The following is a 23,123-nucleotide window of genomic DNA, read 5'->3' on the forward strand; positions in this document are numbered from 1 at the left end:
AATGGTTAAGCACTCAACTACTGACCTAAAGTGGTGGTTTAAACCCACCCAGGGGTGCCACAGAGGAAAGGCCTGGTGATTTGTTCCTGTAAAGATTAAAACCAAGGGGGAAAAAAAAAAAAAGAATCCCAAACCCACTGTCACTGAATCAATTCCAACACATAGAAACCCTACAGGACAAAGTAGAACTGCTCATAGGGTTTCCAAGGCTATAAATCTTTACAGAAGCAGACTGCCTCATCTTTCTTCCATGAAGCAGCTGGTGAATTCAAACCACTGACCTTTCAGTGAGCAGCCAAGCTGCTTTAACCAGTGCACTGCCAGGACTCCTTCTGTAAAGATTTCAACCAAGATAACCTTAAGGAGCAGTCCTACTCTGTAATACATGGGGTTGCCATGACTGGCAATCCTCCTGATGGCAACTTTTTTTAAATACTCCACTGATCTTAATAACAACCCCTAAGAAACTGGATGTTGTAACCAACTGACAGACTAGGAACATGAGTCTATGCAGGTGAAGAAGTGTGTTGACTATGACCTCGGTGCAGTGGGAGAATGGGGAAATGTGATTCCAGCGTAGATATGCCTGCTTCCCACTTCATGGCCCGTTTCCCTGCAGTAGAATGCTAATTAACCACACACATTTTTGCCCTGATGTTCAGCAACAGCAAAGTATCCTGGCTTTCTTACAATTATTCCCCCCTACTCCCATCCCCTCTGGGATGGCCTTCCAAGAACTCCTCTATTCCCAGAATGTGAAATCTTACTTCTGGATGGGCTGGCAGGGTCATCCTCAGGGACTTCCAAAGACTACAGAGTAACCAAAAGAATATAGAACAAACTTTGCCTCAATTGAGCCCACATGGTACTTGGACCCAGCCCTAGTCTGCAGAGTGCAAATGATGAGTTGCTTTAAAATAACACACACTAAAACTGAAATGTATTACTGCTGTCCCCTTAGATTTCCTTCTTGTTGTTCAACAAGCTGAGGAGGGTGGGAAAGCTTTCCCAATGTGTTCTTTCCTCCTGCAATCTCATGACCCTCCCAGCTCACCACAGACTGCCATGCACCGGGAAGGGCCGGCAGCTACACTCCTGGAACTGCACATGATACAAATTACTGTATATGCAATTCAAAAATCCGTCAGTGCTTTCAACATCAGCCAAGGCTAAGTGCTATTTGCAGGACCTGTGATTGTTGAGAGCCTTGACATATGCTTAGTCTAACGCTGCCATGCACTGAGTGGCATTACTTTAGCCTATTGACCCCAAGGTCTGGCTGGAGGCCACCAGGAACACATGCTTGCCAGGCTGCCCTGGGAAATTTCAACTCCCCTTTCCACAGCTCATGCTTTTCCAGCAGGGAATACTGGCTTGAAAGGATGACTTTTGCTACTCATCTATGAGCTTTGCTTGATTAGAACAAATTCTTCAGACTCTTGGCAATCAGCACTGGGTCAAATTAGGAGCCTCAGGCGCCTAATCTCAAGTCACTTTTTTTCTTTAAATATTTCCTCTTATATCAGAGAATCACAGACAGTCACCACACAGATTTCAGATAGGGCTGAACGGTATTGATTAATGCCTATATCAGATAGTAGTTCTGGTTATTTGTGGGCTGGAGGAGTGAAATCTATGCCTTTTAGATGGAGGAATAAATCAAAGATCAGAAAAGGAGGGTGGTTAAGGGAATTATGGAGTCCCCTTGATGGTGCAAATGGTTAATCTGCTCAGTTGCTAAACAAAAAGTTGGATGTTTGAGACTACCCAGAGGCACCTCAGGGGAAAGGCCTGCCAATGAACTTCCAAAATATCAGCCACTGAAAACCCTATGAAGTGCAGTTGTACTGTGGCCCATACAGGGTCTCTATGAGTTGAACTCTACCAAACCAAAACCAAACTCACTGCCATCGAGTCGTCCCAATTCATAGTAGTCCCTCCTTGGGTTGCCAAGGCAGTATCACTGCAGAAGTAGATTGCCCAACCTTCCTTCCGAGGAGTAGCTGGTGGGTTTAAACCACCAGCCTTCTGGTTAGCACTCAAATGCCTTAGGCACTATGCCACCAGAGCTCCCAACTGGTTAATCCTTAATTTCTACATTAATCTTGGGCCCCCTAGTGGCTGAAATATCCCACTACAAGGTAAGAACCTTTGCTAGGGGAAACAAAGACAACAGCCTCAATCTTGGAGGCAGTGTAGGAGAAGGGTGGTGGTGGTGGGAGGGGGAGTGTGCAAGGAAACTAGAAGAACCCCAGTCCATGTCTCCACCTCTGAGGCAGAATTCTGAAGGTGGCCAGAGGCAGGGTTGAGGGGTAGGGGAACAGATTCTTCAACATTCCAGGCAGTCCAGGTAAGTCTTTATGCCACCAATTTTGCCAAATGAGAGGATGGCTCCCTTTCCCTTTTTTGGTAGTCTTCTCCCCCAAATATGAAAGCTCAAATAAATATATGATCATTCTTAAATAGGTCAAGGTTCCTTATTTATTTATTTATTTATTTTTGGATAAAAAGGAGTCTCACTTAGGAAAAAGCCATTTGAGATGGAGTTTAAAGATATGCAGTGTTATTATTTTCAGCAAAGTACAAATAAAAGTGCTTCAAGGTAAGCAATGTATTTTGTTTAGTATAATTTATTACAAATATAGCTGCTTAATCAAGTGTCCTTCATCCTTTTAAAAATTTTTATTTTATAATTAACTCAATAGCTGAATATTTAACAATCTCTCCTTACTCTCAAGCTTCTGAACACATGGGGGTCAGGAATCCCTTTGGGACGGTGGTAGGTTATGGACTCCTCTTGCCAGAATGCTCACATGCACATACATTTCAATCTTGAAGACTTTGCCAGATAGATCACAGAAACCTCATAGCCATCCTTGAACTCTTTAAAAACCCACAGCCAATGAGTCGATTCCATAGGTGGGCTATAAGTAAAGGCTGTAAATCTTTAATGGAAGCAGACTGCCTCATCTTTCTCCTGCAGAGCAGCAGGTAGGATTGAACTGCTGACTGTCTGGTTAGCAGCTGGATGTCTTAACCATTATACCACCGCAGCTTCTTTTTGAACTCCTTAGAGAACAACAAAGCCTGGGCTAAGAAGCTATGCCTTTATATCACTACCCTCGAGTTGATTCCAACTCATAGCAACATCTCCTCGGGTTTCTGAAGCAGTATCTCTATGAACGAAGGTTGCCTCATCTGCCTTCTGTGGAGTGGCTGGTGGGTTTGAACCACCACCCTTCTGATTAGCAGTCAAACACCTTAGGCACTATGCTACCAGAGCTCCCACATTTTAAAATGTGTATCACATTTTTAAAAATGAGAACTTTACAATAGGATTCAAAGGGCTTTCAAGAAGATACAAACCAAAAAAACCCAATGCCACTGCCATGGAATTGATTCCAACTCACAGTGACCTCCACTGGGTTTCCAAGCCTATAAATCTTTACAGAAGTAGATTGCCTCATTTTCCTCCCATTGAACAGTTGGTGGATTTGAACCACCAATCTTATAGTTAGCAACCAAATGTCTTACCCACTATGCCACCGGGGATCCTCTTCAGAAAGATAAAGGTAAAACTAAAATTCACTAAAAATAGACAAGTAAATTAAGAATTAATGCATAATGGATGGACACAGAACTTCATCAAAAGTGTCAAGTTCCAATAGACAGAATATTCCCAAGCACAGGAAATCTTTAAAAGTTTATGAAAGAAGAGGTATATTAGTATCTCCCATTAGAATCCTACCCCAGGATGCTTTCTGATACAGAAAACATTGTAACTTGTGTATAAGTGATATTTATCATTAATTTCCTTTAATATATTTCCTTCCTTCTCATATAACCAGTTGTCTATACTCAGATCTCTGGAATCAAATTCTCCTTGAGCTAGGTTTTTGTGAATGAGGACCTCGTGTAGAAATAGGCCAAAGTGCTTGCCTGATTCAAGACATCACTCTTCTTATTTAGCTTCTGTCCCTCCATCTATGCTTCTAGACTCTTGTTGGTGGGTGCCTTAGACTTGATTCCAACTCACAGCGGGCCCACGTGTTACAGAGTAGAACTTCCTCACAGAGTTTTCTAGGCTGTCGTCTCTAGAACTTTCTCCTTAGAGCCGCTAGGTAGGTTCAAATTGCCAAACTTTCAGTTAGCAGCCAAGAGCTTACTCATTGCACCAGCAGCACTAGTAGGTCTAATTTATTGTGAATTTTAAGTAAAACAAAGGCTACAGTAAAAATAAGACTTCACAATTTTATTTGTCAGCAGAAAGACATTCCATCTATTTCTTATTTTAAAAATAATGTCCAAAAAGCTCGGCTTTAGAAAACGGAATGAAGGATGAAGAATTTTCATCATAGTTTGATATACAGTCTTGGGCAGTTTCAGATGTATCCAGAAAAAATAATATTGGCCCATGACTGACAAAGTAGTGCAACTTCTGAATGAGGGGAAGTGATAAGAAAGGGCTCAGATTGGCAGAACCGTGGAAACAGTTCTGACTAATCATATGGGGAAATTAACTTGACCTTTTCTCACCCAGTATTCCGATCACTATTACATCCTTTGCTGCTTAATTCAACTGTGGCTAAAGGTTAAAAAGGAAAATACATCCTGACAACATTTAGCTCCTATTCTCTGTATTGCTCCCATTTAAATATATCCTCTCAAATCCCACATCATTCTTTTGAATGAAATAAGGTGACAGTGTTGTTTGATAAGCCTTCATAGCTATTACCTGATGTAAGATTTCAAAATGCAGTTCAGAAAAGTCATCCATTCTACTTTCTGTAAAATAAGCACAACTTGGATTCAAATCCTACAGTATATTCTAAATGTGAATTTATCTTCATTCCCTCTATATATGTTTTACAGGGACGGTCATCAACAGTTAATACACAGAATTGGAAGAAGACATGTGAACCTGAAAAGTGCCAAGATATCAGTTCCCATCACTCTACAGCCTGAGAATTTCATATAAAAAAAGAAAATGGAACCTCAAACAGATGAAGCAAGGACAAGTATGTTTCTGTTTGTTTCCTCATGTGACTCTGAAGCTGGCCCTCCATCAGTATGACCAACCAGGTTCTGGGGGGAGTGCAGTTCACTATCAAGTACAAGCACACAAAGTTTATGTTTTCCCGTGCATACAAAAGTTATGTTTAGACTATACTGTAGCCTATCAAGTGTGCAACAGCACTATGAAAACGTCTGAAATATTGTGAGAATTACCAAAATGTGACACAGAGACATGAAGTGAGTACATGTTGTTGAAAAATGGCACTGATAGACTTGCTGGATGCAGCGTTGCTGCAAACTTCCAATTGGTTTAAACACACACACACACACACACACACACAACACCTCAGTATCTGCGAAATGCAATAAAGCCAAGTGTGATAAAACAAGGTATGCCCATATCTGTACTTCTCAAAAGATCGCCAGTAGAATAGTACAGCCCCTTGCTGTGATTAGTTGATTTTGTGATTTCATCTCTTTGCCCCTCATGCAGATCTGTTTTTTCAAACCACATATAAGCTCCTTCCCTCCACTCCTCAATACAATCCATTTTCAATTCTTGTGTTTCTATTTACCTTTCTTTAATTGACATGGTTTTGCTGGGCGAGTCAAGGATGCCCTCCATCATTGGCGCTTTGATCTCTCCGGCAGCAAACATGGCACATGGATTCTTATAGAACTTCTCTTGTTCTTGTTCTGCCAAGTCTTGCTGCTTACACGGCACCAAGGCTGTGGTTGGAGCAACAGCTTTCCCAGCAGCTGTGCCCGTCAGCTCACAAGTGGGCTCCCCAAGCTCCGCTGCTGGGCAGGAAAGGAGTAGCATCAGCACCTACTCCTCCAGCAAACATTCTTCCAGCTATTAACCCCCTAACGCTCAAGCACTTGGAGGTCACTCTGCCGACACAGGACAGATTACCCAATCCATTTGGACATATGCAAATCTACAGCACTGTGAGAAAACCAAACTTGCCCGTGGGTTACTTCCTGCAGCAAATCACCTCATGACAATGATCTTTTTCCTGTGGAAGACAGGAAGTCAGCTTTCCCTGTAAACTATGGAATGTTTCTACTGCTCTCTCCAAACAAGACTTTCCCATTTTAAATGCATTCTCCTCACACACTAAAACCCTTATTGTAACTTACACAATATCATTTTATGTCAACTAGTAAGAAGATTAAAGTCCCATGCAGTATAATTTGTCAGTCTTCAAAAAAAAGAGAGAGAGGGAATACAGAAAGAAAGAACCTGAATACCCAGAAACATGGGTTCGAGTCCTTATTCCCTGTGCTTACCAAAGCCCTTGACCTTTTGGGTCAGCAACTTATAAAAGCGGCTGACAGAACTGACAGCTTGCAGTGTTCAAAGTGCTCAAAACACTTATCAAGATGTAGAAAGAGCTTCCAGTATTTTGACTGTTGAAAAATTAATTAATGCACTGAAAAAGTCAAAAGAAAGGGGAAGGCTGGAGGAACATTTGGTTCATGCTGGACTCTTCATCAGAATTAGTTGTAAACTGCTTTTGCAATTTACTTGGAAACAATTACAAGCACTTACAACAAATCAAGCAGTAACTGAAAACTGAAAATGGTTTCTAAAACTGTAAGAGCAGTTGTGATTTACTTTACCTCTTAGAGCAAACTTGCTTTTTGTGACATTCTCCATCTCCACCTTCTCTTCAAAGGGCTGCCTGTCTTTCAAGTCCTGGTTCCCCTGTGAAATGCTTCTAGCAGTGGAAAATTCCTTCAGTTCATCACAAAGATGGGCCATGGGAGGATTAGCTAGCTCCATGCTTCCTTTCCGTGGAACAGCATATTTAGGTTCTTTATGGCCGTCTCCTTCTCTGACTCTATTAAGAATGGGGTAGGACGGTTCTGCTTCCTCAAAAGACTCATACTTTTTAGCCCAACTGTTTCCACTTGTCAAGACTCGCTTGCTTTCTGTCTCTCCAAATTCTCTCCACGTTCCTTTGCTCCCACTATCTTCTACTGAAGGCTGCCTTGCTTGCGATTTCAGAATGCTTCTCACTGGAGAGTCTGAATTTTCTATCGAAGAAGGGAACTTATAGTCAGTGGCGCTTGTATTGTCATCAACAGATGGCTTTGCCCGAAGGTCCCCTGCATACATTGGCGTGACCGTAGGTGCCACAGTGGACACAGATGTGTTAACGGTAGGTGCGAAAGGAATGAGCTTTCCACTTTGTACCTGGAGGGACATAGTTAAGAAGTACAAAGATTTAAAAATATTGTTTCCTTCATCCTGGTTTATACACTGACAGGCTGAAATACTACATTTGGTACAGTTTCACTGCTTATCTTCACAAGAAACCCTTCGTGGACACAGTTATGCAGTGCATCTCATTAGAAAATATCTTCGAGGTGAAAAGCAAGTTGTGTGTACTGTTGTTTTTTCCAAAATGGACTCGCTCCAGATGGTTCCAGCAAGTAAATTATGGAAACAAGAACAGAGAGATATACTTGGCATGATTAGCTTCTGTAGGAATTATTACCAAATCACCTATAGGAAGCACAGTTTACAGGCAGATGGCCTCAATTCTGTCATTAACCTAAGAGCGATACTGTGCCTATCTTTTAAAAACACGCAAAAATTGGACTCAGACGACAGCGTACCCACCTGTTCCACCTCTCCGAGCGTGACAGGCTGTGTTTGATAGCGAGCATTCATTCTCCTCTGTCTCATGTCTATTCTGTTTCGGGTAGAAATAGCTTTGGACACTGGCTGGGACAATTTGTTAAACAAGGCCAACTTCTCTGCGAGGCTGAGCATAGAGGAATCAGGTTCACCTTGTTCAGCTGAGTCTTTGCCCTCATTTGCCTGGTCCCTAGCTAATGCCTTTTGGTGAGCGGATGCCTGTAATCTGAAAGTAATAAATGTTAATAGCAGGGAAAGAAACAAGAGCCCACTGCTAACTTTATCTATTAACACTTTGTTAAAAGTGTCAAAGCAATAACTTTGGAAAAGGTTTATTTTTTCCTTCACAAATTTAGGACAGGGTGGTCACAGTTGTTTACCTATTAAACATGACCAACAAAAACCAAACTCAATGCCATGGAGTCTATTCATTAAACATGATAGTAAATAGCAAAGACGACTTGGGACCTGAGCGTTATCAGTTCGACAAAGAGCAGATTTTTACCTCTGAATTATTTCTAAGAAATGGGCTGCCTATTTAAGGAATTGAAGTATGCCTGGATATTGCTCATCTAATTGAGAGAGAGAAGTTGCGTTGTTAGTTAGGCTAAAAGGAGTCCTAAGGCATTGTCTACGGCACATTTAGACACTAAATTTGTGTTTCAGAAGGTGGTCTTCTCATTTTAAATAATTAAGAGACAACACAGTCATTCTGTCAACGTTATAAACACAGTGTTTTGATTTCTACTTGCTAAACGGGCGTCGCTTAATGTTAAAAATTCATTCACTCCTTAATCTAGCATTTCGTCTCATAGGTTTCTCTGTGTGTCTAAAATGGACTTCAATTGGGAATTCCCAGTAACTTGAACACCGAGGAACATTCTACGTGGTTATAAATTTCTCCAATTTCCAGCTAGAGGAGAAGGCTCCTGGTTTATATGGTCGCTAAAGATCCTAAGAGGTTTTCAGGACAATATATTATCTGCTGGGGGGGGGGGGGGGGCAATCCAACTCTCAAGGCCAGTTAAGAAATGTATTCTGCCTTGACACCAATTAATGACCAATTCACAAGTTGTCCCAGACAAAAGAGCAGTATCTCTGCTCCCAATGTACAATGCAAAGGGTAATACAAGCAACCTGAGCTTCAAAGTCTGTCTTGAGGTGCTGCAAACTGGCAGGGCAATGTTAACCTACTTCCTTGAAGAGGTACACTAGTTTTATTTCTGCATTGTCATTTTGCTTCTTTTGATCTTATTTGTAGCCTTTGTGTATTAGTCCATGACAGTAAAATAAAGGGGATATTTACATGCTTTAGGACCTAAGTTTAAAATATTGTAATTGAAAACAATAAAACATCTAAGTTCGGACACTATCAATTATTTTTCAATCCTAAAACATTAACTGCACTGTCTGTCTATAAATCAGAAACATGTAGGTTTGTGTTTATATATATATTTGTTTTAAAAATTCTGGTGTTAACTCAAATTTGAACATTTCATGTTAATTCCCCATTTGTTCGTTAATCTGTATTAAGTGCTAGTATTACAGATGAAAAATGGAATTGTTTAGGGATGACCATTATTATGAAAAACAGACACAAAACAAATGGATCAGTGAGTTAGTGTGATCCTAGTTCCAATACATAATGTGAACAGAGAGACTAAATGTGTTTGCATGCAGGCCAACATAAAGTTACCAGTACCTTGCATTATGACAAAAGTAAATGCCACACATGCCTGGAACCACTCATGGCACTGACTTGTTTGTCAAACAAATGAAAGGCATTCGAGATTTTAAGATGCATTGGTTGTCCAGCACCTTTGCACTCAATGCCACATGCAGCTATTTCTGTCCAGTACCTGGCAGGCTGCACAGTGCTCTTAGCTAGAGTGGGGCTAGGAAGTCTTGCCATTACAGGGTGGGTGGCCACAGAACACGAAGCAGGGATAGGTTCACTTTAAAAGCAATTGCCAAAGTAGGAACATTCATAAGGAGAGAGAAGAAAAGAAGCATTAAGGAAAGTATTTTAAATTCAGAAAAGTGAAATCAAATACTTTAACAAAATTATTGACTACGTACTTTTGAAAAAAATCACAACAGAACTTGAAAAGCAATTATAAACTTAAGAAATAAGAGACAGAGGCTGCCCAAAGTAACTAGAATAGAATAGATTTATCAGCTTGCAAACGATTTGCTGTTATCTATAGTACAAGTGTCCTGGTTTGAAAAAGTAATAAATAAACAAGTAAGACATTAATATTAACCATCAGCAAATAAGTAGATTGTGTCCATGTTTTAGAATGTTGTTGTCAATGTATCATTTTTTTTAAAAAAATCAGTGTCCTGACATCAAAGTGGATTCACTGAGCCCTTCAAGTTGATTATTTTTGCTTATGTTGACTGTTTTGTTCTCTCAGCTAGTTGCTTCTTATTTTACAACATCCACACACAAAGAATTTTTTGTATTTAAATGACAATATGACAAGATAAGTACAGGAACTTGCTTTTCCACAAACATAACAAGAAAGTGAGTAACAACTAGAGAGATGGATGTGAAGCCAATTGATGTAACAGCAGGTTCACAAACGTGAACTTTGACACTGACATTTCTTAGGTTCTCAGTGTCTTGAATGAGATGAACTTGACCTTTATCAAGAAAGGCATGTGTGTGTTGTACATTGTATGTGTGTTTACTTGTGTGCGAGCGTGTGTGTGTGTATCCAAGGGAGCATGAAAGCAATGGAAATGCATTATGAACATTTTGCTCAAAAGTCACTTCTCATCATTTGGAAAATTAGCACAAACTTGTGATTCAATTTTTATTGCTGATTATTCAAAACACATAAATAGATGTGTTCTCTTCTCTTTTAGAGATACATACTCAAATATTTATTGATGAAATAGACATGGTGTCCGGGGTTTGCCTGAAATGCTGCACAAGGAAAGGAGAAGTCAGTGGGGATATAAGTAGACAAGATTGGCCAAAAGTTAACTGTTGAAACTGTGTGAGGCATGAATGATGGAAGTAGTGTTTATGTCAATTTGCTTACTTTTATATTTAAAATTTTTCATCGTAAAAGAGAGAAATAAGCAAAAACACACAGGGAAAAATATAAATGAAGCAGAATTAACTCTTCATGTTTTTGTTGTTGAATTGTGCCCTGACTCACGGAGACCCCATGTCTACAGAATAGAACTACTCCATCATTTTCTTGGCTGTAATCTTCATGAAAGCAGTTCATCAAGCCTTTCTTCACGGAGCTGCTGGGTGGGCTCAAACTGTCAACATTTAGTTCAGCAGTGGACCGCAAACTGCTCACGCCACCCTCACTCCACAGAAGATACAACGGTTGTAACAAAATCCAAAGTTTAGAAAGGCAGCAGCAGTGAAAATCTCTTAAGTACCAACTTCCCTGTGTCTTCTAGGTAAACTATCTCTTTGTCATCTTGTTTTTCTTTAAAAATCCTTTAATTTTTGTTTCCTATCTAAGGGCAGTACAACCCAATGGAGACTCACGTGGCTGCGATGACCACCTCCTCAGTGGTAACGGGTTGGGTGTGGGATCTGTCCTGCAGACGGCGAAGCCTTTGTTCCACCGCTGCGTTTCTTGAGCGTCGTTTAGGAACGTTTTTTTCTTCGAATGATTTTTCCATTTCCTAAAAGTAGAAACAATGTGAAATCCCTGTATTTCTGAGGAAAGGTGACTGAGGCAGCAACCTATTGCCTCTGTTCTCTCCACTCTGTTCTCCAACAGGACCTAAAGGAGGGGACGTCTTGCTGAGAGGCAGGTGTCATTATCAGAAGTATAAGCTTGAGCTGGGTGTCAAAACCAGTGCAGGAACAGGAAATGGTCAACAGGTGAGGCAGACTGAGCATGATCTTAGAAAGCACCCTGAAAGTGCCCAGAGGTGCATGGAGCAGGATGGGGAAGTGAGGGCTCCCAGCACTATGGGTCACGATTCTCATCACACTTTGGAGACACCTTACCCTGAAAAGTAGCCTCTTTGCAGCAACACTCAGCTTAGCTCGTTCATCTACCTTTTCTTCATCTGCAAAACACCACAAAATAAAAACTGAGCAGCATTAGAAAACATAAGTAAAACCTCTGAGAAGTTTTTTAAGGCTGGCTGGGAAATCCTTTGAACACAAAATTGGTGTGTTAAAAATAATAACTGGCAATATCTCCCCCCGGGCTGCTGTTATTGTTGTTATATGCTGTTGAGTCGCACCCGACCCATAGCGACCCCTCCTTGGGTTTCTGAGGCAGTATCACTACAGAAGTAGATTGCCTCACCTTCCTCCTGAGGAGTGGCTAGTGGGTTTGAACCACCAGCCTTCTAGTTAGCAGTCAAGTGCCTTAGGCACTATTTCTGTGCAGTAAAAAGGTGCTGATTTTTATCAAATTAAAACCCAGCCCAACCCAACCTTGCCCGGATAGAAATTTTCTACTGTAGTATTTGACTAAGATTGGAGAAGAGATTTTACAGAAAGATTTTCTCCATATATCATACACCCATTGCCATTGAGTCCACTCTGACTCATAGTGACCCTATAGGGCAGAGTAGAACTGCCCCACAGAGTTCCCAAGGCTGTAATCTTTACAGAAGCAGACTGTCTCAGTTTTCTCCCAAGAAGCGGCTGGTGGGTTTGAACCATTGACCTTTTTGTTGGCAGCTGATCATTTGACCACTGCACCACCAGGGCTCTTTCAAATATCATTTACTCTTCCTTATTGTTAAACAGTGGCAATAACAAGAATAACCTGCCACTGTGGTCCAAATCCCTTGGTTTTAATATTGCGCAACCATAACTCTTTAACCCTTAAATTCCCTAAAATAATGCTCATCTGAAAATCTCAACCAGGTTTTATTATATTCATAGAAAGAAAGACTTGCAGAAAAGTGAGGAACTAATGTGTTCTACAATCGTATTTTCTCCAAAAGCCAAAATCCTATTATTTAATTCTCATGTGGGTGGGATGATAAAGAAGAAAAATGAAAATATACTTACCGTCAGCAGTTGGCATTTCTGAATTTGAAGTACATCTAGGAAAGACATTAGCAAATAATAGTAATAATAAATTAGCTGGTGTGTGTAGAAGATCCAAATACAACATTGTACATAAAGTGAAAATTAAAAATACAATTAAACACTCTTAAAGAACATCACCCTGGTAGCAAGTCTAGTTGTGAATACACACATTCCCAGTGATTACTGACACAGTGGAGCACATGTGCACATAATCTCAGCCCAATGCATAACTCACGGACAAAAAAAGGTCAAGTACAACTTATTAACCAGAACTGATAACTTTTTAGACAAATCTTATCATTTCTAAGCAACAGACAATTTAACATAAGACTTCAAATACAACAAATAAGCAGACATTTATAAAATGAATATAAAATTCCTTAGTTATTTTCACCATAAAATCTGGTGAATATTCAATTTGGATTTTAATTTTACAAAGACATTAGAATATTAAAAATATTGAATTAAGAAAAATCATGTTTCTTATGTCTTAAACCATTGTAATTAATGTAAATTGTGTATTGTGATATCATTGTAAAGGTCAACATTCTTTCAAAATACTATTAAATCAGCCAAATAAATATCCTTTATTGATTAGTTGGAAGAACAGTGGAATCACCAAGATCCTATGTAAACAGCATCAGGACTAACATTGTGGTCAAAATCCTGTATCATTTATTTCTCTTACATTCCTAGACCTATGGAACCACACATATGCATGTGCCTACCTATCCGACTCCTTTCGTTCTGCTGAGGTTATAGGTTGAGTTCTAAATCTCTCAGAAGTCTTTCTACTTTCACCAGGTGAAAAATACCGTCTTGGTTTCCGGGACCCTCTCTCCCGTTCCATACTGGTAGGGGAGCCAACTCCTTCAGCTGACCTCTCAACCCGTGAATGGCTTTTAGAATCATGAGATGGAGAGTATATGGAAGGGAAACAGGAAGACAGAGAGAGAGAATAAGGCAAAGATTTATGCATCTTAGTGAGTGAAGGCACACATACTGCCAAATCCCTCTGCATGCCTCTACCATGCACGAAAGGAGGTGGAACATTCCAGCTACCCGATACTCTTTTACCCCATTAGTAGGCAGAAGCAAAATGGTAGTTTCTGAGCCATTTCTTTGTATCATCTGCCCTGCACACATTTGTGAGCTAAGCTAACAGCATTTAATGCAGGACACAGCACACGTGGAGAAGTGACTAATTCTGCCAAGGACGTGCAAGTGACACATCAGGAGTATGTCTGAAACATCACCTACAGTTCTGGTTTCTTGATGGCACTGGCAGACTCCAGAAACACACTTCGGAGCTGGGCAACAGAGACCTTGGTGTCCACCATGCCAAGCTCTGTGTAGAGCCCTTCAACTTTGGAACTCTGTGGCTCTCCCTTGGAAATGGGGTCCTTGCACTTTGAGGCCTGAAGTTGAGGGGGGCCAGTGTAATCAGAGAGTGAGCGAGTGAGGACCTTGCGCTTCTTCAAAGAAACTTCCTTTCTGTGACTTGCCAGGTTGGTGTTTTGGGATGCAGGCTCACGCTGAACATACACAACCATTTCACTCCTGCCCATTCTCTCAGAGGGCTGCTGCTGACCTTTAGGTGGGTGTGACAGACGTGCTTGCTCCTTCTGATGCTTTGAGGTGATTGTGTTAATAGCAGGCTTACCAAAGTCCTCATCTCTAGGGAGGTTGTCTTCTTGGCTTCTCACAGGCCCATGATCCTCCAAAGTTAAAAGTGTTTTCTTGCTTTTTTCAAGAGCTTCGGTTATGAATAAGTCTTCTTCTGTTTTTGATTCACTAATATGGAGAACTGGGGTCTCCCTTCTCTCACCTTCTACAACCTTCGAAGTGGAAGGTTTTATTACATGGTGGGTGGCTGATTCTGCCCAGCTACATTCAGAGGTATTTTCTAGGTTTTCTGTGGTCATCAGCTTGGCAGTGTGAACAGCATCGGCTGGTTGGACATAGCCACGGATTGGCTGACAGGCTGAGCCAGCTGCCTTGCTTGGGACCCTATCGAAAGCTGAGTTTTCTGACTGAAAGGACAGGTAATGCACAGGCATTGGCTGATGTCTCCTCTGAGTTAAGGACTCTGAGGCATGTTCAGGGCTGCTGCGAGCACTCTCCTCCTTCACCAATTTTTCTCTAACCTTTATTCTTTAAGAAAGAAGAAGGGTTTAAGTTGTCAAGTGCAGTAACTGCTCAACGGGAAGAAAGCATGCATGATCACAGACAACCAAGGAACTGGAAAGTGGCTCAAAGAGAGAACTACGTTTTAAAAAGTATTTTTGGTATTTAATGTCAGAAACCCGCTGGTTAAACCAGATGAGCGATTTTGTATTGAGTTTTTAAATTTGCATAAGTACAGCGGGGAGTGCCGAGGCATACATACACCTGTTAACCAAAACACTGTAATGTCATCGTCTCCTAGAAAGGTAAGAGCATTTGTGATTGCTTATGTTTTTTATTGAGCGCATAATACAATAAATAATTATCTATTCTGAAGCACTCAACTAAACATTCACAAGCTTTTTCATGCTATGCAAACGACATTCATTAATTCATAAGGCATTTGACCAGTTTGGATATCATTACTACTAACAACTGTAGCACCAAGAAAAGTTAGAGAAAAGGTAGTTGTTGCAAGAACTAATGAACTGACCATTTTCCCCTCTGAGTTAAAAACTAATCTGAGGGAAAAAAATTGCTCTGAGTTGTTTCTACACTCACCCACTGCCACTGAATTGATACTGACACATAGAGACCCCCATTGGGTTTCTAAGGTGGTAAGTCTTTATGGAAGTAGACTGTCCCATCTTCCTTCTGCGGAGCAGTTGGTGGGTTTGAACCACCAACCTTCTGGTTAGCAGACAAATGCCTTAGGCACTGCACCACCAGAACTCCTTTGATTGTTTCTAGAGCTATTTAAATATCTCAGGGGAAAATGAGAACCCATTTCTAAAGCCACAGACCTTTTTCCATTACCAGGGAAGCAAAGCAGTCAAGATGGCTTCCTGGCTGTGGAGTCCTAAATTCCGGCTCATGCAGTTCTGGCTATGTGGCCTTGAGCAACTCAGTTCCCCTCTTGAAACTCAGCTGCTTTATCTTTTAAATGAAAATAATGGTGATGTATGTAATAGGATGTTTGCAAAGCACAAGGCTGAGTGCTTGGCGAAGAGTCAACGTTTAATAGTCTTAGCTAATTCTTATTTTTACTTGTTGAAATGCCAGGCATCATTCAAACTGTGAATGGAATACTGATTGGGGATAATGTTTTTAAAAGTCAAGAATGCTTTTGGAGTATGAAAGGGGACTTCTTAAGGAAACGTAAAATCATTAAGATTAGTCAGCAGAAATAATTATTGCCGATATTCTCTTTATGAAAGAGAGTATTTTCCTTTGTGACAAATGCACCCTGAGAAATTTGATAAAAACTCCTATTTAGCCACATGTTTCAACAGAAGATGAAAGATATCTATGCTTACTTTATTAATGAGAAATCAAACTCACACATAAAAAGCAGTTATTATGAACAACTCTGGGGAAAAAAGTATTCTGAGCTGTTATTTTTCCTAGAGACTAGTCACTGCTGGAGGTTTCCATACTTATAACCTTTGCTAATCAAAAGAAGACTGAAATGTGGTTCAAATTCTCCTGTGGAATGTGTGCTTCTAATCAAAGACAATCTGAATTTTGTCCTCAGCTGAGAACAAAGTGACTGTTAGAAACTCAATATATGGGTGCTTTGTCCTTCCAGTGACTTATTCATTCTTACTCCTTCCGCCTCTCCCTGCCCCCAACCTTAAAAATGAAATGATAGGGGTTTTTGTCTGCTTTCCAAACCACACACCCTAAATTTAACTCTTTGAAAATGAGCTGCTGGCTTAGAGACGAGGAGAAATGAAAACAAGGTTGGTGTTGGGAGGAGGGAGATACAGAGAAGATACTACCCTGGCTGGTTAGTCTAACTCAGGAGAAAACAAAGAAATACTGGTTAGTTTCTCCTTACTGCCCCCAATTGGCCAATTCTTTGAGAGGGTAAGAAAAGGAAAGATAGATAGATAGATAGATAGATAGATAGATAGATAGATAAATAAATAAAAGGTCTAGTAAAAAGAAGAAAAGAAAGGGGAAGGGGAAATATTACTGGTGGAGATTAGGGTAATGGAGGAGAAAAGCAAATGATTAGAAAGGAATTTCTAGCAGCCCCTTCTGAACATATGATTTTCAGGGAAGCGTTAGTATTAGCTAGTATGTGGAAAGAGCAAAGCAAATCAAAACGGAAAGTGGAAGCGCTTACTACACAGTAGCCACAGATATACCTGGAAGGCCAGTTGATAAGCGAAGGTGTGTCTCCTTCGGAATCTTTCTGAAGAAACCACTCATGTTTGGGTTTCCCTGTACTACCATGTACAAAAAACAAAATTCAGGTAATTTCTATTAAAATGTCAGCATATACACAGATTTCATTATAAGTTAAGAACTTGAAGGCTGCTATTGGTTTTGACATTTTGAAAATGTATAAGCAAATACTGTCATGGGGTTTGTATTTACTTGAGAGAATTCTAAGGGTCTTTTTTAGCTCTGTTCACTGCTAACATTAAGAGACAGAAATATATATATCTAAAATCATCATTTAAGATGTTTTGCAAGTAATTTAAAGCACTAGAAAGGAGTCTGTTAGTCACACTCTGCCCACAAATATGAGATATTTCTCTTGATAAGATGTTGGATTAAAAATATAAGGCAACTTAATTTCCTCAGGTTTTCTTGAAGCACCTAGGCAAATAGTCAAATATCAAAATAATGTTCGTGAGAAGTAGTATATACTAAATAAAGGAAATAAATTAAAAGAAATTCAGTATGATAATGTCTTTAATTTGTTGTTGTTAGTTGCCATCAAATCAGTTCCAACTCATGGCAACTCCATGTAGGCAGAGTAGAACTGCTCCATAGGGTTTTCAAGGCTGTCACCTTTAGGGAAAAGATCACCAGGCCTGATTTCCAAGGTGTCTCTGTGTGGGTTCAAACCACCAACCCTTCAGCCAGTAGTTGAGAGCTTAATCATTTGTAGCACCCAATTGCTACTACACATTTCCCTTGAATATCTATTACTGAGTGGTACAACCAACACAATAGCTACCAATATCAAGTCAGGTCCACTTGGTAAATGTTTACTGAGTTCCTACAATGTTTAAAATACTGAGCTAGGGGAAGGGGAAAGAAAGGGGAAGGGGAAATATACTGGTAGAAATGCAACAACAGTGAAACAGGCATTATCCTGGTCATTAAAAAGCTTACATTCTAGTAGCAAGACAATAAATGATAAACACATTCACTCCTCAAAATAAACTGAATATAATGCAAGGCAGACTAGGACAAAGTAATGATGCCAGGCTGAAGATGTTTCAGGAAAAAACACAGGCAAGAAACACCTTGCAGTAACTATGCAAAACAAGTCACAGTAGAAACACTCAAACTACTGACTTGTATTCTCTTACATTAAAGAGAGACAAAATGGAAACTCTACCTGCTAGTTAAAATGTTTGCCAGCTCAAAAACCTCATGAACTTATTTGCAGGAGTTCTTCAGTACCAGGCTAGAAACACATTTTAGTTCAAAGCAATTTCCAAAAGAATAGAATAATAATTATGATAAAATTAACTTAATATTAAAAAATCATTTTAGTTCATGTTTTGGTTCAAGCTGATGGACAAGAACATTTAATATCACTCTTCTACATCTTACTGTAACCACTGAGCTCTATTATATTCTAGGCTTGGACTTACCTGTTCCTGAGTCTGTTTATATACCCCAACCTATCACCCCACCTCACTATCCCCAGGATTACAGCAATTTAGCCCATACCAAAAATTTTTTAAAGTATGTAAAGCCATTTTATTTGAATATATTAATTATTCAGCATACCATCTGGAGCCATGCAACCTAACACAGTATACAGAGGGAGAATAAGGAACAAGGACATTTGCTTTTGGAAGCTATCAAGTTAATATAACTAATATGCCTACTTTACAGAGTTATTTTAAAGCCCAGATGCTATTCATACATTAGAGTTCTTTGTAAACTATAAAGTATTATCCATCTTTTTGAACATGACTTTCATTGCCAAGAATAAAAGGTAGCTTCACCTCTGAAAATTATGATAGGCTGACTTAAGAATATGTTGAGTCAGGCTTTGTAAAATGAAAATCATGCACAGATATGGGGGACTTGCTCTGTTCCATTACGCATTACAACTTGACTACTTCTCTTAGATATGGACCTAGCCAACAAACAAGGGACTATTACCAAGGTAATGAAGGCTCACATTTTGTCATTACATATATAATAAATTAAAACAGATGTATGAAGAACAAACATATGTGTGAAGGCATCATGTCTGGACCATGGTAAACCTTTCAAAATGGTGGTCCCCTTCCTTCCTTTCTTCTTCATAGGCAACATGGCAGCTCAAATTTATAGGTTATAGATTTTGTACATTAAAGAGATGACATATATAGAGTCCTAATTCATAAGACTGTAAGGCTGGTGCAGGACCAGGAAGTGTTTCATTTTGTTGTACATAGGATCACTATGAGTTGGAGCTGACTCGATGGCACCTAACAACAAACGATGATTCAGAAGTTATGTCATTTTGAGAATTTTGAGAGTGGGTCCAGCTACAGCAGGAGAGTTGGGTTTGTACTTTAAATGTATAGTAGAAGTGATATAGAACAGTGTTACTCAAAGTAAGGCGTTTAAGATCGTTGGGTGTGGCTGGCCAAGGCATACATTTTGGTGAGATTTTCAGCCATCAAAGAGACATGGTTATACTCACACAACCTGATGAATGTAATTAATGTCATTGAATTATATATGTAAAAATGATGAAATGGCAAATGTTTTGATATAGATTGATAAAAATCACTACAAATATATGTATTTGGAGAAGTATATGTGTATGCAGGTATGTATATCCACAATATAAAAAAAGAGATAAGGGAAAAGACCTAAATTTAATCAAACATTGACTTACTATCCACAAGGCTGTCCCAGGCAATTCATATGCACTTTATTGTACGAGGTGGTCAATTCTTGGTCCTTATTCTATTAACCTGCCATCAGCATCTGCTCACTCTCTTCACCTGCCTTCTCATTCAAAGCTCCATTGCCCTTCTTTGCTGATTGTTCTCATCATCTCCACCTCTCAATTTTAAAGTGTTCCAAGGGTCCGTTGTCCTGACCTCTTCTCTTTTCCATCAACAATCACAGCCTCCTGATCTCACCCAGTGTTTAGCTCTTCCAACATCTAACTCTAGCAAGATTTCCCCCTTGAGCCTGGAGTCCTCCATTCATTTGGTTACTTTTCAGTTCCACTTAGATATCTGACATCTTAAATTCAACACATCCAAAAATGAACTCTCAATTTCCCTCCAACCCAACTTGTCCCTCTTTCAATAAATGGCAACTCTATGCTTTGAGTTGCCCTAGCCAAACAATTGAGACTCATCTTGATTTGTGCTTCTCTCACATACCCCACATCCAATTTACCAGCAAATTTTATCAGTTACCTTCAAAGTATAGAGATTCTTCACCCTTTTTATTTCCTCTGCTGCTATCAATCCAACCATTTCTCACCTAGATTTCTAAGATGACCTGCTAAGTATTTTATCAATTTTCATCCTTTCTCATCTTCAGCTTAGCTGCCAGAGGAATTATTTAATATAAGGGAGACTGTGTCTCTTTTTGAAACCCTTATATGGAAACCCTGGTGGCACAATGGTTAAAGTGCACAATTGCTCGCAGAAGGTCTGTGGTTCAAACTCACCAGTAGCTCCATGGGAGAAAGAGGTGGCAGTCTGCTCCCAAAGGATTACATAGAAACCACATGGCGCAGTTCTACTCTGTCCTACCAAAAACAAACAAACAAACAAAAAAAAAACCACCCAAACTAGCTGCTGTGGAGTCAGATCTGATACATAATGACCCCTCTCCTTGGGTTTCCAAGGCAGTATCACTACAGAAGTAGATTGCCTAATCTTCCTTCCAAGGAGTGGCTGGTGGGTTTGAATCTCCAGGCCTCTGGTTAGCAGTCAAATGCCTTAAGCACTATACCACCAGAGCTCCCTGTCCTACAGGGTAGCTATAAGTCAGAATTGACTGGACAGTAGTGGGTTTGGTTTGGTTCATTCAGAGTACAATCCAAAGCCTGCATGATGGGCTACAAGGCCTTCCCTGATGTGTTCATTCCTTAGCCACACATCTCACTGACCTCATCTCTATTACTCTCCTCCCTTCCCTCTGTGTTCCTGCCACACTGGTGAGTGTGAGCCTCATCGAACAGTCTAAGCATAGCAACCACCCAGGCCCTTTGCCATTGCTATTTCTGTCTGAGACACTCTATTCCAATAGTTGCATGGTTTGCTGGCCCAATTTATGTAGGTTTCTGCTCAAATATTATCTCATCAGAGAGACCTTTTGTTATGGATTAGATAGTGTCCCCAGAAAATATGTGTTGGGATCCTAACACCTTAACTTGTGGATATAATCCTACTTGGAAACAGAATTTCCCTTGTTATGTTAATCATATCATATTTGTATAGGGTGTGCCCTAAGCCTCATCACTTTTGAGTTATCAAAAGAGCAGCTTATACACAGACACAAACACGAATCGGTGAAGACAGACACCACGTGAGGAATGCCAAGAACCAAAGATTTCCCAGGACTCCTGACAAGGAAGGAATCCACATGGCTGAGACCCTGGTATGGACTCTAATCCTCCAAAACTGTGAAGAAATAACTTTCTGTTCTGTAAAGCCACTCACTGCTCGTATTTCTGTTACAGCAAGCACTAGGAATCTAAGATATCTTCCTGTTTTATTTAAAATAGCAATCTCTTACTTCTCTCTCTACCCTCAATGAACTGCTTCCTAATCAGCAATGACCACACCAATCACGTTACCTACTTATTTTCTGTTGTGTTTCTTTTTGTGATGGTGTATCATCAGTGCTCAGAACAGTATATAAAGTTGTCCCTTGGTATCTGTGGGGTATTGGTTCTAGGACTCCCATAGATAACAAAATCCAGAGATGCTTAAGTCCCTTATATAAAATGGCATAGTATTTGCATATAAACTATGCACATCCTCTTGATACTTTAAATCATGTCTAGATTACTTATAATACCTGAACTAAAACCAAAAACCAAATGTACTGCCGTTGAGTTGGATACAACTCATAGTGACTCCTTCTTGGGCTTCTGAAACAGTATCACTACAGAAGCAGATCACCCAATCTTCCTTTTGAGAAGTGGTTGGTGGGTTTGAACCACCAGCCTTCTGGTTAGCAGTCAAATGCCTTAGGAACTATGCTACCAGAGCTCCCCCTATAATAAAGTAATACAATGTAAATGCTACATAAAAAGTATTTTACGAGCAGTAAAATACTTGCCTTTGAAGGATTGCTATGACCACATAATGGTTTTTATTTTCCCCTCAAAGAGTTTCAATCCCGGGTTGGTTTAATCTGTGGAGGTAGAACCTGCAGATAAGGAGGGTTGATTGTATGTGACAAATTGTAGGTCTCAATAAATATTTGCAGAATGTTAGAAGTGTTGAAAAATAATCTCCACAATATCTCTGTGAGGTATTCTTATTCTTTCCATTTTATAGATGAAGAAAGTGAGGCACAAAGAGGTATATATTAATTGATCACAAGCAGTGACATCCAGTCGATTCCAAGTCATAGTGACCCTACAGGACAAAGTAGACAGCCCCATAGGTTTCCAAGGCGTAAATCTTTACGGAAGCAGACTGCCTCATCTTTCTCCCACAAAGTAGTTGGTAGGTTTGAACCACCAACCTTTTGGTTTGTAGCCAAATACTTAAACCATTGTGCCATCAGAGCTCCTATAACTAACTGATCATACAGCTAGCTAGTTAATGAAAGGACCAGGCTTGAACCAAGTGCTATGGGGCTCCTAAGCTTATGTCTTCTGCTCCTCCAGAATTACATGCTTCTAAATTCTGGAAAACAACTCTCTCCCAAGTTTGAATGAGTAATAATGTGGCTGGGAAGTTACTGTTCATGTGCTCTGGGGCAAATCAAGGAAGACACCAAATCTTCCTGATCATACCCACACCCCTGACCAGATGTTAGTCTATCTCTGGTGCTTGTCCCACCTCCAGCACAGAGCCACCCAATTACCTGTAGATCCTGTAAAACTCAATTACCTTCTTCCTCTCTTTCTCCAGATATACAACATAAAATCAATGAAGTCAGGCAGTAAACAGTAATCTGGATAAGAGGGCACTGTTAGGGGATCAGGAATGAGCTAGGGCCCAAAACTATCAAGTTGGGTGAAATCTTGTCTCTACTCCATCAAAACCACCAATAGTGGAAAACAAGCTTAAGAATGAAAGGTTTGGG

The 23,123-nt window shown here is 40.0% G+C and overlaps 1 protein-coding gene across 1 annotated transcript in view; it reads right to left on the bottom strand.

Moving 5' to 3' along the window:
* SVIL (supervillin) overlaps positions 1–23,123 on the bottom strand; it is a 142,901-nt gene that overhangs the window by 68,740 nt on the left and 51,038 nt on the right. The window contains exons 7-16 of the mRNA XM_042781163.1: positions 17,018–17,098; positions 13,959–14,852; positions 13,427–13,597; positions 12,678–12,712; positions 11,655–11,716; positions 11,184–11,323; positions 9,526–9,621; positions 7,649–7,892; positions 6,643–7,219; positions 5,592–5,817 (exon numbers count right to left, since the gene is read on the bottom strand). Of these exons, the coding sequence (XP_042637097.1) occupies positions 5,592–5,817; positions 6,643–7,219; positions 7,649–7,892; positions 9,526–9,621; positions 11,184–11,323; positions 11,655–11,716; positions 12,678–12,712; positions 13,427–13,597; positions 13,959–14,852; positions 17,018–17,098 (2,526 nt within the window). The remainder of the gene's footprint in view (positions 1–5,591; positions 5,818–6,642; positions 7,220–7,648; positions 7,893–9,525; positions 9,622–11,183; positions 11,324–11,654; positions 11,717–12,677; positions 12,713–13,426; positions 13,598–13,958; positions 14,853–17,017; positions 17,099–23,123) is intronic.

Source organism: Orycteropus afer, unplaced genomic scaffold, assembly GCF_000298275.1.
Source record: "Orycteropus afer afer isolate SDZICR_OR568_19922 unplaced genomic scaffold, OryAfe1.0 scaffold00090, whole genome shotgun sequence".
NCBI classification, from domain to species: domain Eukaryota; kingdom Metazoa; phylum Chordata; class Mammalia; order Tubulidentata; family Orycteropodidae; genus Orycteropus; species Orycteropus afer.